The 18942-nt window shown below is 30.3% G+C and overlaps 1 protein-coding gene across 5 annotated transcripts in view; it reads left to right on the top strand.

Annotated features, from left to right (window-relative positions):
- Positions 1-18942, top strand: part of zip (myosin heavy chain 10) — a 28659-nt gene that overhangs the window by 6000 nt on the left and 3717 nt on the right. For 4 of the 5 annotated variants that reach the window (XR_013060639.1, XM_076626223.1, XM_033348647.2 and 1 more), the window contains exons 2-12: positions 2940-3096; positions 3381-3499; positions 6991-7014; positions 9128-9220; positions 9758-9920; positions 12054-12743; positions 13011-13657; positions 13926-14906; positions 15052-15915; positions 16113-16382; positions 17196-18616. Coding sequence is in view for 4 of the 5 variants with exons in the window: in XM_076626223.1 (XP_076482338.1) it covers positions 2940-3096; positions 3381-3499; positions 6991-7014; positions 9128-9220; positions 9758-9920; positions 12054-12743; positions 13011-13657; positions 13926-14906; positions 15052-15915; positions 16113-16382; positions 17196-18616 (5429 nt within the window). In the remaining variant the exon portion in view is untranslated. The remainder of the gene's footprint in view (positions 1-2939; positions 3097-3380; positions 3500-6990; positions 7015-9127; positions 9221-9757; positions 9921-12053; positions 12744-13010; positions 13658-13925; positions 14907-15051; positions 15916-16112; positions 16383-17195; positions 18617-18942) is intronic. The other variant, XM_076626224.1, reaches the window with a different exon arrangement.

The following is an 18942-nucleotide window of genomic DNA, read 5'->3' as shown; positions in this document are numbered from 1 at the left end:
GACGACACGACACTCTCAAAGACCGGTTTTGGAGACCTTCGAGGAGAGAGTTCTGTTTAAAAAAAAAGGGAACAAAATAGCCGTGGATCCTTACTTTGCATTGAGACTTTGTTCATCTTTCTTTAGTTTAGATTCATCTGTCTTGAAAAAAAGGGAAGACTGTAAATGTTTTTCTGCAATTGACCTTAATGAACAATATAAATATGAAGTTGCAACTTGTAGACTGCGAAATTGTTATAAAAAATGTGAAGACTAGAAAGTAGTGAATTTATGACGATACAATTTCAACAATAAAGAAGAGGATAATAAAATTTAATGTACAATGTTTTATGCACTAACGAAGTGGATGTTATTATTAACATTGCTCTTGCTATTAATTCATTAATGTCCGATGAACGTTTTACTTTCAACATTTAATGAATAAATAATGATGAGACAAAGTCTAGGTTGTTATGATACAGATATATTATATATTTAAATATCATAAAATATTTAAAAAAAGGATACGCCTTTTTTTATTATGATTTTAAACATTTGGAATCATTTTTTTCTTCCTTCTTCAATAGAAAAATTTAAATTGGAAATCTGTAGAATTTAAATAAAAAATTTATTTTAATACAATGTATTGACAATGTATATGTTCTTAGCTCAAACTTCTTAATTTCTTTTCTCGAAAATCTTTCAAGCCTGCGATTTTTATTATATGATTTTTTGTCTGACTCATATTACATAACAATACGATTGTTTGTATCGATTATTAGGTCATCGTCTCATTATTTCAGTAAATGTACCGCAAATCCACCGCCATCCTCTTATCAACGATACTAAAACAGAGCAAAGTTATTTAACCTCTTATCGAACAACTACCGGTACTATTATATCGTAAAATGAGTTGTTGCAACATTTTCGTTAACATAGACAGCTTCATTCGAATATATTTCTTACGCTCTATGTAGCTCTATTATACGACAGTAATGGAAAAATGAACCGGCAACATATAGAAAGTTACAATTTTAAGTCTGGCTACAAAAATCTCCAAGATTCTTTCCTACTTGACATTTTTTCATGATTACACATCGGTATGAACTTGTGGAAAGTGTAAACCGACCCGCTTGCTCATCTTTCCCGAATGGTGACGCATACCTTCAGCTTCTCGTTCCGTTTAACTTGTAAATTATTCATCAAAAGGAAACTATTACCAAATACATGAACGTACTGCAAAATGTGGCTTATAATTCAGCCCTTTATCGAATACTGTTGAAAACGACAACGTGAGTTCGTGCTCGCCATTCGCATGCAGATGCGTTAGTTACAAGAAATAGTAACTAGAAGATAGTTCTAGTTACAATCGATAGATTTAATCGATAGGTTTAAGATGGTCTTTTGTTTTTATCCCTAGTCCATGTAAGAATGTGCAATAAAGGATTTTTTGGCTCAGAACGCAGTGGTAGATTTATCCAAGGAATAAAATAATAACTATTGTGATCCTATCTCTGAATATAGAAATAACAACAAATACAAGTCACATTTTCCTGCTCAGATTTTTCAACAAAATATATGTAAATCGATCTTCCGTTCGTTTATCTGCTTATATAGCGTAGCCGTTTATCAATTTATGGGGTTATTGATGGTTAAAGTACAACACGTGCGTAGCAAGTCGCTTCAAGTTTGTACGCTACGTAAGTTCTATAAGTGTCTGGCGCATGAATTACATGCATTGTAATTGAACGCTTAAGCAGTTGTTGAAACAAAAGAGCTAATATTTGATGAAAATTAGACTGAGACGTCGATATCATTGGATTAGTGGAATTCTTCTGCTATTGATTATACGTTAGCCTGCGGTATAACTGCGATTTATATATTACGTTTGTTACGTGAATTATTAACGCCAGTGGAATCTATTGATTAGCTCATTGCGTATGATTTTCTCGTTAATTGATAATCGAATTCCAAATAAACTTTAACGCGATACTATTCTCGTTAAACTAGTTGCAACTGGTTTCTTCCCCTCGCGCTATTTTATTTTTACGTTTCGTCGATTTCTCGATCGTCAGTTTCTTTCGTCTGATACGTTAAACAAAAAGTCACAATAGCGATTTTGTCCATTTTTTGTATAAATAACGACTAAACACTGCTGTTTAAAAGGCGTGAGAAATATTTTCGCGCAGGGAGAATATTCTCACGATAAACGACGCACAGAAAAAGTACTGAAGCTCTTAATTTCCATTGTATATTTTAGATCACGTTAAAAACTTGAAAGAGAAAAAAAAAATATTCTTTTTTATAGTATATTCTCTAAGTAATAATTTATATGTGCCTGCTTGTTAACCTTGAACTCGTTACGTGAAAAATGCAAGAGAAATGCTACTCGCTTGGAATTATACAGAAATGTCTGGCTGAGGGAGGAACAGTATAACTGCAGTTTCATTTTATAATTCACCAACGCACCAAATCACTTTTACCTTAAACCATCGCGTTAAATGTGATGTATAAAGAAATTTCTTACGCGAATTACACAGCAGAAAGTATTACTCATTGGTAGCTTTTATTTACAAATTTAACCGATTAAATTTTTGTCCAGCTTCGTTTCTATCGATATAGTTCACTCAATAGCCTAGTTTCTTACGTACGTAATACAAATACGTACTACAAAAATATAACTCTCGTAGAAAACGTTAAAAAGTTTTCATTAGAATTATAAATATATTATTTTAAATTTTATAAATTCCTTTAGGCTGTAAAAAAAAAAAAAAACAAAAATCAATTATTCAGTTACAAATTGCACTCATGCTGCTGTCTGTAGCTTTTGTCTGTGAAATATATTGTTGGAACGGTGCTATTCGATTTTCAAGATATTCGAGGTAGAAATCAACGTGATTGAAATTCGTTTTCTGTGATTCGTAGCCAGGCCACTCATCGATTCGTTGGTATGATTGCAGACATACTCAGGACTATTCTGCGTGGTGGTAAATCCATACAAGAGGCTGCCAATTTACACGGAAAAGATAATGGAGAGGTATAAGGGTATCAAGAGACACGAGGTTCCACCTCATGTTTTTGCTATTACGGACACTGCATATCGTTCTATGCTTCAAGGTAATTAGTTTTCTTATTTGACCAGTCATCCACTAATTTATTTGGTCATTAAGCGTTATCGAGACATCTGGTTGTTTGATATTTCATTTAGTCTTCTATTTAATTGTTTGTAATTAATCGGTAATTCTATATTATTTTATGATCTTTTAAATGTTTTTACTGGCCAACTCGTAAAATAAAATGTATGTAATTGATTATGCTTTGTTATTGAATTTGAAGGTAAGGCGTATTTGTGTATTATTACTTCGAAATACCAGATCTTTTGTACGTATTTTTGTTTATAGATCGCGAAGACCAGTCCATTCTATGCACCGGTGAATCCGGCGCTGGTAAAACTGAGAACACGAAAAAAGTAATTCAATACCTGGCATACGTCGCTGCTTCGAAACCAAAATCAAATGCGGTAAGTTAATAACTAAATATCTCGATGTTTGGTGAGATTCGATGTGAAAAGAATTTTTCAGCACTTAAAATATTCCAGTAAAGAAAAGGAATCATTGACAAGATAAAATAAATAACTGTATATATGTTGTATACTGATAGAAGGGATACATTCTTCTCTGTACACTGATCTTTTTTTATTATGTTTATGTAGAATAAACGAAACCTATTGCAATGTACAGCATTTCAATGTTAGCATTAAGATGTTAGATATTTTTGTTGCTGTAAGAATATATACTGTTTTGCTGGTGATAAAAGGGAATAGGTATTGGAGGGAAATCGTTTACAGATACTCGTTTCGTTCGCAACTCTCATAAATTATTCGATTCTTCTTAAATGAAATTATATATTTCCTCTTTTTTACATCCTTAAAAATTTAAAGAACTTCAGTGCGTAATATCGAGCAAAATATTGTAGCCTTAATTTTATATTAATTAAATTATACGTTATAAGTATAAACTGATATGTTTTTTCTACTAGGATTATTTTTTATTTAGTTGAGTTTGTACAAAAATATTAGTGATTATGAAAACTCTCAAAAAGATATTTCAAAGTACATATTATCGCTCATGTTATTATATTTTATATCTTAGATTGTATATTTTTGTCTTCAATGATATCTTTATAGTCTTAGAAGAAACAGATATGTTTATATCTATCATTCTAAATAACTTCTTGTAATTTACGAATTGATAAACTGATAGACTTGTGAATCTTTTTGTTACGTTTAAATACTATTTCATTCAACAAACAACATAATCTTTACTTTTTAGTGTCTTTTCCGCAATTTTATGGTGTAATAGATGTTATGAATTATTCATTAATAATATACATGTATACACATTTAACTTTATGACATCACAATCGACAATACACTTGATATTACAAAGTCAATCTGTTTATTTTTTTTATTTAATCTTTAATATCGTGGATAGTGAAAATTGTTTTATAAGCTTATTGGGATTTATGTCATATCTTTATATGATGTTTACATCTTATTTAGAAATAGATAGTAATATAATCAAATTCTTTATATCAATTGAAAAGTATGAAATGTTCCATGAAAGAGAGTTTATTGAGATAAAAGATTTCACATATATATATATATATATAAGTAGTATGTTTTTATAAGTAGTATATATATGTAAGTAGTATGTTATTATTTTATAAACATATTGTTTACTGTGTATATGATATAAATATTCTCACATTTATTTTCATTGAAACTAATTATCGAGAACATGCAAATACATTGTTATATCTTTTCTTTTAAAACAAAAATCATAATGTTAAAATTAGTTATAAAAGATATATCAATAGCAAATGATTACAAATAATCGATTGTCCATGTCAGTTGTTTGCTCCATTCAGTACTTGTAATTACAAAATTTATATCATGTATGGAACTCTTATCTTGGTTTTATAGGTGAATATTTCAGTAATAATTTTACTTTCAGTTTCATAATTCGAATATATATCCTGGAATAATGATTCTATATTAGATAGACGGTTTATTTTGAAATTTGTTATACAATTGTTTGGATTATATAGGAAAGTAGCTGACTTCCATATATTCCAATGAATGTTTTTCAAAAGGACTCAAATTTAGAAAGAGTTTATTTACATAGTAATTGAGAGCATTGTAAATTTCACCCGATGCATGAAAGTTTCTGTAAATACTCTTCCTTTTCTTTTTTCGTGCATGATGCTTCGTAAATTTCATACGAATATAAACAAATACGTAATGCACATATCAAACCAAATTATACAAAAGGAAATTTATATAATACGAAAATAATATTTACATATATATAGAAGTTTGAAATCTCTCAGCTCAATTAAATTATTATTAAGCAATTGAAATAAAAATTATATGAATCCATGTGTTAATAAATAGGTGAAGCTTTTCTCAATTATTCAAAAAAAATTGTTATTTATCTCAAACATTTATTTTAAAATAATATAAAAAGTTATTTTAAAATTGACCTTTAATGATGAATTATTGAATTTTTCCAGTAAATAAAAATGTAAATATCAAAAATTTTGTCGATAAAATTTTCTCCAATAATCGTATTTTGTACATTTTTTTAATATTAAAAAATATCAACGTAATCGTAATAATCTTAGAATTTTGTGCAAATTAATACATGTACGATATCGTGAACAATGACACAGGAAGGAAATTCAGCCTCAGTTTCCGCAGTTGTAGTAGATAAAATTTGACTACGAAGATAAAATATACCGAACTTCCTAAAGCAAGGAAAGCACTGTGATATTTTGGTATATGGAGAGATATATTTTTAGTACTCTCGATTAAATTGGAAGTTATCTTTATTGAAAAACTGATTAATGAATTGTAGAAAATAAAACATTGACCAGTCTGATTACATAATGTAAACAACTTTCATAAACAATATTTACTCAGAGATATGTTTCGTTCAAAATAATCTTTCATATAATAAGAATGTATTATATATAGTACTAAGAATTCAGTATATACATAGTTGTATTTACATACTAATAATTGTATAATCAAACGAACGTGATTTACTGAAAATGTCGTCAACGTATTGTTACACGTGATATAGTAAAGAAGAAAAAAAAAAAAGAAAACGAAACAAAGGACAAATACGTACAGTAAATGTTGATTGTGCAAGGGTTACGTGAACTATTTAAAAACTCGATCATCGAATACTATACGACTGTTTTGCGATCGCGATAGATAATGATAGGCCATCGTAGATCACTGGCTCTCGAAGGATCTTTCCTTTTTCAGTGAAACGATCCACTTATCGGCCTAACTCGGCTTTGACTCATTCTCGTCGGACTGTTCTGAGTCACCGTATGCTTCGAAACTTGTGTTCTTATATAGGAAAAAACTATCGTCGTTCCCTTTTCACGTGTTTCATAATTCGACATTAACAACGGCACGAATCTCGTTTAAACTGCAAAATCATTAAGAAGGAGTCCCGAGAGCTTTTATAATGCGTGACACGCCACAGTCAGAATATTTAGTTGAAGAATTGAATATCCTCATTTAACGTAAATTATGTTCAAAATAGCTTGTGTATGGCGTTTAGATGGAAACATTATCTTTCTACGAACGTAGAAAAAAAAATCCACGTTATACTTGTTGTGAATCAAACTCGAGTTACCTTCAATGACACGTATCAAACAAGTAATTACAAATGGAAACAGGATTTTTCCTTCTTTCTTTTTTTTTTTCTTTTTTGCGTAGTCTTACTCGTGACGAACTTTCAAATATTTTGAATTTTACTCGGATTTCACTGATTCACTCCGAGCGATTCTGGATATACATTTGCTGGTGTTTCAGTTGTTTGAGTTTGCCAAAACTTCGAATGAAAATTAGATTCGTGAACTAAGGCTCGTGAATTTAATTTTATAAATTCTTTCATTCCCGGTGCTGACTTTCGGCGGCTACAACATACCTAGACACCAAGTCCGGCATTAATCATAGTAAGTCAACAACAAAATGATCAACATTCCGCTCACGCGATATATACGCTACTGTCTGCCTTCTTTATATTTCCTTCTTATTTTTCTTTTTGCTTTCTGTTTTGTAATATCTATTTGTTTTTAGCTTTGGTTAACACTAACAGTTTGTATTCCCAGGTTTTGGAAGTTTTGTTCCCATTACTTTGTTAACTTCTTCGTATATTCTATGCACGTAAAAATATATGTATGTTATTGCGTCTTCGTTTCATCTATCGGGTATTTTTGATACTTATTTCTACCTAATGATATATGTAAATTAACTATATTTAATATTACCAATCTTAATAGAAACGTAATCTGGCTTGTTCTCTCTTTCACCTTCTCTTCCCTTTCGTCCTTCTCTCCTCCTTCGTATTTTATTCTACGTACTAATAAAGTGGAGAGTTAATTAAAAATTAATTTCAAAATATTGTCTTTAACACGATAGCTTTTTAGTCGATTAAGAAACAAAGTATTTCGAAGTTCTAACATGTTCTTCTTACTCTTTTTTTTTTTCTTTTTTTTTTACTGCTGCTCGCTGGATTCAGGGTTCCGGAAATGTTTCGGATAAATTTGCGGTAATTAACGTGAGAGTCGATTGATTAAATTATTTATTAATATATTCGCTGTCGTGTTTATGTATGTGTGTGCGTGTGCTGTATGCTTGCCACATATTTTACTTTGCGCTTAATCGTATGAAGTTTTAAATAACGTAACGATATTCTTTGTTTTATAATAATGGAAATGGTAAATATCGGAGATCAATGTTTTCTTTATATTAAACATTAAACACGATTATAACTAATTTAGCCATTTTATCAACTATTGCTTTGATTACATAGATTTTATAAATAGATGAATCAAGCTGAGAAATTAGCTTTATGCCATTTTTTCCTATTGATTGCTGTATTTATTAAAATGTTCATATTGATTCTTAAGTTAAATAGAAACTTATAAATTCTATTATTTAATTGAAAGGTGCCTGTAAAAAATACTGTAAGTGCCAAGATTGAAAAACTTGGATTTTTTATTGGAAAATATTCCACGTACCACTGAGAAAGCCATAGCATAGAATTTAGGTGCAATTTCCCTTACTAAATAATTATCCATAATGCTAGAAGATGGTGTCACAACGTCTCCTTTACAGAAAAATATATAGTGCCAGTAAACATTAGTTAATTGTTTCTTAGCTTTTGTCTATGCCATTTATCTAATTGAATCAAACATTGATTTTTCTTTATAACTAAAAAGTGGCACACATAGGTTTTCCTACAGATACGCTCTTCTTTTTCATAAATTTGGTCCACGTTAATACTTGTTTCTTACAAACACTGTATTTTTTCCAAGCACTCTTCAATTTAAGATAATATACAACGTTCTGTATCCTTTAGATACAATGGGTAATGAATTACGCTTTTACATTATTAATTGTTCTGAAATAATCATTATTATTTTGGTTGTTTGGTGATTTAGACGAGACAATTATTAGCTAATTAGCAACATGTATAGTTGTAGTGAAACAAACTATGATATAATATTTCTTTAAAAAATATCTGTTTATATCATAATTCTTGTTGCATTTTATGCATTGCTCATGTTTTATTTATCGCAATTATTTTGCAAATTTCCTAAAGTATACATAAATGAATTTATTGTTCTATTAAAAATTTATTGTATTTGCGCACGTGCTGTAAATTCGTTTAACGACGTATTATTTATTTAAATATCACTAACTTATAAGAAGCGTTTATTGCTTATATAATAAAGTTATGACTATCTTTACAAATTATCTACAATTCTACAAGTGCTTTGAAAACATTTTTACATTTTACAGTTTTACTATTATTTGCAGATCCATTTGAAGGAAATGCTTTTTTTCTATTTCTATCAATGTCAGTTAACAGTAACTTTGTAGATTAGATACGTCTATATTTTATAACTTCTCCACCGAACTTTTAAAGTATTATGAAATGCGTTTGACAATATAAAATCAGAGAATACAATCTTGCTAAAAACAATACATAAACAGATACATACGTTGCGAGATAAATTAACAATTTTTATGTTTACTAATGTGATTAATTTTTGATGATAGGGTGAATTGGAACAGCAACTCTTACAAGCGAATCCAATTTTAGAAGCTTTTGGGAATGCTAAAACAGTGAAGAATGACAACTCATCCCGATTTGTAAGTTCAACAAATATTGCTCTTTTTCCTTATAACATTTTCTCAAAATTAATATTCGTCTTCAATTAAACCTTTTATGCGACAAAAACGTTTTTGTTTCTTCAGGTAAAATATTTACTTTAAGAAACATAATACACTATTAATTAATTATTTCTATAAATTGATTGCATATACTGTTCTAAAGTTGCATAATAGAAAACAATTATTTTTATTACAAGTATTTTTTATAAGTACTTATTAACAGATATAATACAATGAAATTAATATTTTCTACTGTGATTCAGAAAATAGAAAAAATATACGCACATATATATATCATTTTTTTAATTTTATTATTAAATATATTATATAAATTATATTTTTTATTTGTTATTGTTGTTTTATTAATTATATACTTATATATTATATTAATTATAATATATATATTTTTTAAATAAGAGTCTAAAAGGAGAAAATATTAAGTAGTGCATTGTACCTAACAAACAATTTGCCTTAATGATAATTAATAATGTTAATAACTGACAATTTATGAAACAGGGTAAATTTATTCGAATAAACTTCGATGCCTCGGGTTACATTGCCGGTGCGAACATAGAGACTTATCTTCTGGAAAAGTCAAGAGCAATTCGACAAGCGAAAGATGAGAGAACCTTCCACATATTTTATCAACTCCTAGCGGGTGCCTCCGCTGATCAAAAAAGTAAGTCGAGATTTGTCATTGGTAATAAAAAAAATCATTTACACTTTTCATAATTTTCCTTTTATGACACAAATTTCTTTCAGTTCTTTCGCCTTAATACGTTAACTGTAAAGATAAATGATATTTGAGGGAACAGCTTCATTTCCACGAATAACTTCGTAAATAGATTGCAAGAAGTATTTTAGAATTTATTGGTTTAATAACAATATGAGATTGAGATTCATGGAAATGATGATATATGTTATCAGTTCATTATCAGTTCAACTTGTCTTATATAGGTTTATTCTGTGCACGTTTATGCCGTGTAAAATGTTATTGACTCAGGCCAAGCCCATAGGACGTACTGTTTATTACTATTCGCAACGGAGAAGTGAATCGATATTCCCGCTTCGAGACACTGAACGTTTCCGCCCATTATGTGTTGTACTTGTTGGGGATATTTTGATCCATAGCCGAATCTATTCTCCGATTAAGCCCGTTCTTTCAGGATACGAACGAATTGAAACAACCTTCTTCATAGATGACTCAGCTGTGCTACCTGACTTGAAGTTCAATTATTCATGCGTGGAATGTCAGGCAACGAATCATTTTGGACGTCGTTTAATAACGTAACGCTATGATGAATGCATCAGTTTCTTCATTCGTCAAAATACAAATTTAGAACGTCCTTGTTCTCCATTTCCTGTTTAAATTTCTGTTTATGAAATGGCATATATAAATCTCAGTCTTAAAGGTTGGAAGAATATATTATCCCAAATGGAATTGATGCAATATGGAAGCCACGTATAAAATAGAACGGTTATGAAATTTAATTGTGTACGAGACAAAATGCAAATGGCTAAATTGTAGTAAAACTGAATTTACACTGTTTGTTATTGGAGAACCACTGGCGATGATTCGTCCACAGAGAAAATGAAGGATTAAAGCCAGATTATTTACACAACTTCACTGGATGAATGCTTCAGATGAAGACTCCAAATGAGCATTGCGGATAAATAATTAGTTTTATTGCATTAAGAGGCATTTTTAGCACACTAGGAATAATGATATGCTTATTAGATATTTTCTACTTAGAATAACACCACAAAATAACTTGCAAAGTTTCGTTTACCCTTAGCAAAACATTTTGTATAAGCAAATACTCATAATAATTATATTCATTTGCATAATTTGCAAAAAATCAAAATTCTGATTTATCCGCATTCGTTTCCATATTCATTTTGTACGATGTGTATCATAGAAATGCGAACTGATCGTTCGATTATGCATTCAACATGCGTTTATATGTACTTGTCAGTGGCGTTTCACTATGAGTGTATCATTCATTCTGTAAAGCTCAGCTGTACTCCGTTCACTGTGCACTTTGGAGCAACACTGCAGATGGAGGATGAAAATGACATATTTTGATGAATCATTTCTAGATTCTAATTCTAATTCTAGAATCTAATTTCTAGAAAAGGGAGAAATTGAAATAAAAAATTAATTTTGTAAATACAGATTTGAGTATATATTCAGGCTTTAAATTTTGATCTTTATTCGTTTACGAGTTCATCACGAGTTCAAGCACGAGTTAGCATAAGTTCAGAATAAATGCAATTATATGTAATTAAATATTTCATTCTCTATAAGTTCCAATAATACTGGATCTTGATTATACAAGATCATGGGACAAATAATTTGTCATGCTTATTGTTGTTAAAGAGCAAACTAAAGTATAGTAGAATTCCGTTTTTATGAACTTTATTTATTTCAACAAAATTGTAGTCAGTAGATTAAATACTCTTGTCAGTTTAGTGCACTTACTTGAGCATGAACTCTTTCTGTATGAGCAAAAAATCATAAGTAGAGAAAAGAATCAGTAGACTTCTATTATATCAATTTCAATGATATAAGTTATTCTGAGTGAATTCAAATTTTTGAGTTATTATATTCTGAGTTATTCAAAATGAATATATTTCAAAAAAAGGAAATACTAAATATTATCTATATTGTATGTTTCATTATAGTTAGAAAATAGTAGTTCATTAAGTTCATTAAAGATAACAGTTATCTTCTCTTTCGTGCTCTACAATTATCCCTTTAATATATTTAAAAAAAGAACACAAAAATGATTCGATATTTAAAAAATTTCAGAGGAATTTATCTTGGAGGATCCGAAACACTATCCATTCCTTTCCAATGGCGCATTACCAGTTCCAGGAGTGGACGATTCAGCTGAGTTCTTCTCAACCGTGAAGTCCATGCATATCATGGGCATGACAAATGAAGATTTTTCTTCGATCTTTCGTATCGTGTCTGCGGTAATGTTATTTGGTTCTATGCAGTTCCGTCAAGAAAGGAACTCGGATCAAGCCACGTTACCGGACAATACTGTTGCTCAAAAAATTTCTCATTTACTCGGTTTGAGCGTAACAGAAATGACAAAAGCGTTTTTAAAACCAAGAATTAAAGTGGGTAGAGACTTCGTAACGAAAGCACAAACAAAAGAGCAAGTTGAATTTGCTGTAGAAGCAATTTCAAAAGCTTGCTATGAGAGAATGTTTAGGTGGCTTGTAAACCGAATCAACCGATCATTGGATCGGACAAAAAGACAAGGAGCAAGTTTTATCGGTATCTTAGATATGGCTGGTTTTGAAATATTCGAGTTGAACAGTTTCGAACAGTTATGCATTAATTATACTAACGAGAAGTTACAACAATTATTCAACCATACCATGTTCATTTTGGAACAAGAAGAATATCAAAGGGAAGGAATTGAATGGAAGTTTATTGATTTTGGATTAGATTTGCAACCAACTATTGATTTGATTGACAAACCGATGGGTATGTTCAAATTACTTAATGCTCCTTTCTAATGTAGCTTGTACATTTAATACATATCTACATTCCACATTTTCTTTCTGAAGTCAGTCGGTCGAAGTAACATGCTAGTGAATTTAAATAATACATTGTATACATTTTAATATTACTTTTTCAGTGTTTTAAAATTAAATTACTTTTGTTTATATTGGAAACTTTGTTATTTACAAATTATGTTTATTTATCGTCAATCCTTTTTCAATAACTTAAGCAAATTTTAATTCAAAACAGGCATCATGGCTTTACTGGATGAAGAATGTTGGTTCCCTAAAGCAACAGATAAAACATTTGTTGAAAAATTAGTAGGTGCACATAGTGTACATCCAAAATTCATGAAAACAGACTTCAGAGGTGTGGCAGATTTTGCTATCATACATTATGCTGGAAAAGTTGATTATTCAGCTGCCAAATGGTTAATGAAAAATATGGATCCTTTGAATGAAAATGTTGTTAGCCTTTTACAAAATTCACAAGATCCTTTCGTTTGTCATATTTGGAAAGACGCAGAAATTGTTGGAATGGCTCAGCAAGCATTAACTGATACACAATTTGGTGCAAGAACAAGAAAAGGCATGTTCAGAACAGTTTCTCAACTGTACAAGGAACAATTAGCAAAATTAATGGTTACTTTAAGAAACACAAATCCTAATTTTGTAAGATGCATCATACCAAATCATGAAAAGAAGGCTGGAAAAATTGATGCACCATTGGTACTAGATCAATTGAGATGTAATGGAGTTTTAGAAGGAATTCGAATTTGCCGACAAGGATTTCCAAATAGAATACCATTTCAAGAATTCAGACAAAGATACGAACTTCTAACACCAAATGCTATTCCTAAAGGGTTTATGGATGGAAAGAAAGCTTGTGAGAAAATGGTAAGTGTAATCTTGTTTATATATTGTATTTTTTACTACGAATGAATATCACAATAATAATAATGATGATGGAATACAATATTCAATATTAATAAAATATTAAATTGGTAAAATATTGATTATATTGATTTAAAATTTATATATACATATATAAATCAATAATATATATATGTATTCATATACATAATATAATTTATTATTTGCTCTTAATTGCTCTAGAAATTTAAAATATATATGTATATGTAATTTCACAAAATCTATATTTCAGATTCAAGCTCTTGAACTTGACCCTAATCTTTATCGCGTTGGTCAATCAAAAATTTTCTTCCGTGCTGGAGTTTTGGCTCATCTTGAAGAAGAACGTGATTATAAAATTACTGACATAATTGTTAATTTCCAAGCATTCTGTCGTGGTTTTCTTGCTCGCAGAAATTATCAGAAACGTTTGCAACAGTTAAATGCTATTAGAATTATTCAAAGAAATTGTGCTGCTTATTTAAAACTTAGAAATTGGCAATGGTGGCGTTTGTATACGAAGGTGAAACCACTTCTGGAAGTGACAAAACAAGAGGAAAAATTGACTCAAAAAGAAGATGAATTGAAACAAGTACGGGACAAGTTAGAAATGCAATTACATTCTGCACAAGAATATGAACGAAAATATCAACAAGCTATGGAAGAAAAAACTATGTTAGCAGAACAATTACAAGCTGAAGTCGAATTATGTGCAGAAGCAGAAGAAATGCGAGCGAGATTAGCTGCCAGAAAGCAAGAACTAGAAGAGATTCTTCATGATTTGGAAACAAGAATTGAAGAGGAAGAAGAAAGAAGTGCTGGATTGACTCAAGAAAAAAAGAAATTGCAATTAAATATAAGTGATCTTGAAGAGCAGTTAGAGGAGGAGGAAGCTGCTAGACAGAAATTACAGTTAGAGAAAGTACAATGTGATGCAAAAATCAAAAAACTTGAGGAAGACCTTGCACTTTCTGAGGATACAAATCAAAAATTGTTGAAGGAGAAAAAGATCCTTGAAGAAAGAGCAAATGATTTATCTCAGACACTTGCTGAGGAAGAAGAAAAAGCGAAGCACTTATCCAAATTAAAAGCAAAACATGAAGCGACAATTGCAGATCTTGAAGAAAGGTTGTTGAAAGATCATCAACAAAGACAGGAAGTAGATAGATCAAAACGGAAAATAGAAACTGAAGTATCAGATTTGAAGGAACAACTTGCAGAAAGGAAGACACAGGTATAGTGATTTTTATAAGTTCTGTTTTCCTATTTTCTGTCAATAAAAGCACATTAGAAAAAAGTAAGAATAATTTTAGTCTGAAGTAAGAAATATATTTTTAAGTAAATGTATAAAACAATAGTAATAATATAAATTTTTATAGGTAGAAGAACTTCAACTGCAACTTGGTAAACGTGAAGAAGAATTAAATCAAGTAATGGCAAAAATGGATGAAGAAGGAGCAGCTAAAGCTCAAGCTCAAAAGGCACTTCGTGAATTAGAGTCTCAATTGGCCGAACTTCAAGAAGACTTAGAAGCTGAAAAGGCTGCTAGGGGAAAAGCAGAAAAACTAAAACGAGACTTAAATGAGGAATTAGAAGCATTGAAAAATGAATTATTAGATTCTTTAGATACAACTGCTGCACAGCAAGAATTAAGAAGCAAACGAGAACAGGAATTAGCAACATTAAAGAAGAATTTAGAAGAAGAAACATCAATACATGAAGCAACATTGGCGGATATGCGTCATAAGCACACGCAGGAATTGACTGCTTTGAACGAACAAATGGATGCATTGAAGAAAACTAAAGCTGTTTTAGAAAAAGCAAAGGGAACGTTGGAGGCTGAAAATGCTGATTTAGCTACAGAACTTAGATCTGTTGGTGCGAGCAGGCAGGAATCAGATAGAAGAAGAAAACAGGCTGAACAACAACTTGCTGAAGTAAATGCAAAACTTGCAGAAGTGGAAAGAAACAGGCAGGAACTGATAGAAAGAGTAACAAAATTACAACAAGAATCGGAAAGTATTATGCAACAATTAGAGGCAGCAGAGTTGAAAGCTTCTGCAGCCTTGAAAGCTTCAGCAACTTGCGAATCTCAATTTACAGAACTTCAGCAACAACTTGAAGAGGAAACAAGACAAAAATTAGCTTTAAGTTCAAAATTGAGAGCGTTAGAAAGTGAAAAGGAAAGTCTGCATGATCAATTAGAAGAAGAAGAGGAGGCAAAGAGATGCTTAGATAAACAGGTGTGATTTCTAATTATTTAATTAACTGATGATTTAAAACTTTTTAAATGTAGGTGCACTTAACTAATTTTAATTGTAGTTGCTTATTATAAAGTTCGTTATTTTCAATATCTGGGTGTTAATCAACAAAATTTTGTATGCTTTTAAAAAATCACAAAAATGAAACCTTCATTTATCAGCTTTGTTTTTTAAAATAGGTTATGGGCTTAACTGTACAATTGGCTGAAGCAAAGAAAAGAGTTGAGGAAGAAACTGAAGCTGCTACAGCATTGGAAGAAGCAAGAAAACGGTGCATGAAAGACATTGAAGCACTTCAAAGACAAGTTGAAGAACTACAAGCTGCTAATGATAAATTAGACAAATCAAAGAAAAAGATTCAAGCAGAATTAGAAGATAGTATCATTGAGCTCGAAGCGCAAAGAGCAAAGGTGCTGGAATTGGAGAAGAAACAGAAAAATTTCGATAAGGTAACTGTGGGTGCAGTTTTGATTATTAACTGGAAAAATATAAAATTAAAATTCTTAATTTATATTTAATTTAATACTAATAATTCTTAGTTTATATACAGTACAATAAATTCCAATTTATTAGTTTTATTAGTTAGTATTAGCAAATAAATTCTTAATATTCATATTATACTGATTATTTGTTTCTATTATTAACGATATCTGAATAATTAGATATATTCTTGTTCTATTATTCTATAACTAATTTTTATTCTTTAATTCTATATTAATTTGCAATTAATAGAATTGTTACTTCTTTTTAATTATTAACGATAGTTTGGGGAACTTTCTGTGAGTTTTTCAATTATCATTATTAATGATTCATAATATTTAATGTAGAAAATTTGGTATCCAATAACAATATAAAAATTATTTACACTGAACCATTTTTTATTTTTACGCAATATTGAATATCTTATGGACCATTTATGCACAAATTTTTAATCGGATATAATTATTTGTATATATTATCTAGTAATTCTATTTATAATTATATATCATGATATAATTTATTATAACATTATATGGCTTCAAAAGTTCCACTTCCACAAAGATGTTTATTAAAGCACAATGTGTAATCGTCAGTATGATTTTTTGCACGCTTCTCACAGATTATTCACGGTCTATAAGATGTTAATTACCAGTAATATAAATATTCATTTTTACGTTACATTTAGATATAATAAACATTTAATAAGTTTCAAAAGTAATAGTAGAATTAGTATGATCAATTTTAAAACTTCTCTTTCTCTTAGTATTATTATTATTTTTAAGGTGCTGGCTGAAGAAAAAGCAGTCTCTGAACAGTATGCAGAGCAACGTGATGCTGCCGAACGTGAGGCCCGTGAAAAAGAAACTCGTGTCTTATCCTTAACTCGAGAACTTGACGAAATGAATGAGAAAGTTGAAGAACTCGAACGAATTCGTCGAGGTCTCCAATCAGAATTGGACGAACTCGTAAACAATCAAGGAACAGCAGACAAAAATGTGCATGAACTAGAAAAAGCAAAACGTGCTCTTGAATCACAATTAGCGGAGCAACGTTCTCAAGTAGAAGAGCTCGAGGATGAGTTACAATTTACGGAAGATGCAAAGTTGCGTCTAGAAGTAAATATGCAAGCTCTAAGAGCCCAATTCGAGCGAGACTTGCAAGCTAAAGAAGAACAAGCTGAGGAGAAACGAAGAGGATTGGTGAAACAATTGCGCGATCTTGAAGCGGAATTAGAGGATGAAAGAAAACAAAGAGCTGCCGCTATTGCACAACGTAAAAAAATGGAAGCAGACTATAAAGATATTGAACAGCAATTGGAAATGCACAATAAGGTAAAAGAAGATGCACTGAAACAATTGAAAAAACTTCAAGTCCAAATAAAAGATTGCACTAGAGAAACTGAGGAAGCTAGAGCTGCCAGAGATGAACTTGCAGCAAGTGCTAAAGAAACTGAGAGAAAGGTAAAGAGTTTAGAAGCAGACTTGATGCAATTAACTGAAGATTATGCCAGCAGTGAACGCGCTAGAAGAGCTGCTGAGAACGAAAGAGACGAATTACAGGAAGAACTCAATAATAACGCTAATAAGGGTACATTAATGTTGGATGAAAAACGTAGATTAGAAGCTAGAATAGCAACATTGGAAGAAGAGTTAGAAGAAGAGCAATCAAATGGTGAACTGCTAATGGATAGAGCTAGAAAAGCGCAAATAACTATCGAACAACTAACAAATGATTTAACGACTGAGAGATCAACTACACAGAAATTGGAATCGCACAAATTGTTATTAGAAAGGCAAAATAAGGAGTTGAAGGCGAAACTCACAGAATTAGAAACTGCTCAAAGAGCAAAGACCAAAGCTACCATTCAACAATTAGAATCAAAGATTAATAATCTTGATGAACAATTAGAAACTGAAGCAAAAGAAAGATTTGCACAGCAGAAGATTAATAGAAAATTGGAGAAAAAGCTAAAGGAATTAAGTTTACAGCTAGAAGACGAAAGGAGAAATTCAGATCAATATAAAGAACAAGCAGAAAAAGTGAATGCTAGAATGAAAGCTTTGAAGAGACAGCTTGACGAAGCTGAAGAAGAAATTAGCAGGCATAAAGCAATGAAAAGGAAAGCGCAAAGAGAAATGGATGATATGCTTGAATCTCAAGAAGAGCTAACCAGAGAGGTTGCAAATCTTAAAAATAAATTAAGGTAAGTTTTAGTCGTTCAATTTTTTAAATACTTATATCTTTCGTTTTATTCGTTTTATATTTATAATAGAATAGAATTTAAATAGAATGTGAGGTGTTTACTCTCTGGCATTCATATAAACGTGAAATCAAATATAAATAAATATATATCGATTATATAAAAACCGTTTGATATTTATAAACAATAGTCAATTCTCTGCACTTGTTGCAAAATTTTATTATATAATTTATTTCTTATGAGAAAGATAAATATGTCAAGATATTTAATAGACAAAAGGTTCTAATTCTTTGCCTTTTATTTAAATTACTGGAAATTGGTTTGAAAAT

Source organism: Bombus vancouverensis, chromosome 17 (genome assembly GCF_051014615.1).
Source record: "Bombus vancouverensis nearcticus chromosome 17, iyBomVanc1_principal, whole genome shotgun sequence".
NCBI classification, from domain to species: Eukaryota; Metazoa; Arthropoda; class Insecta; order Hymenoptera; family Apidae; genus Bombus; species Bombus vancouverensis.
Note: the sequence above shows the minus strand (reverse complement) of the source record. Positions and strands in the feature narration are given on the sequence as shown.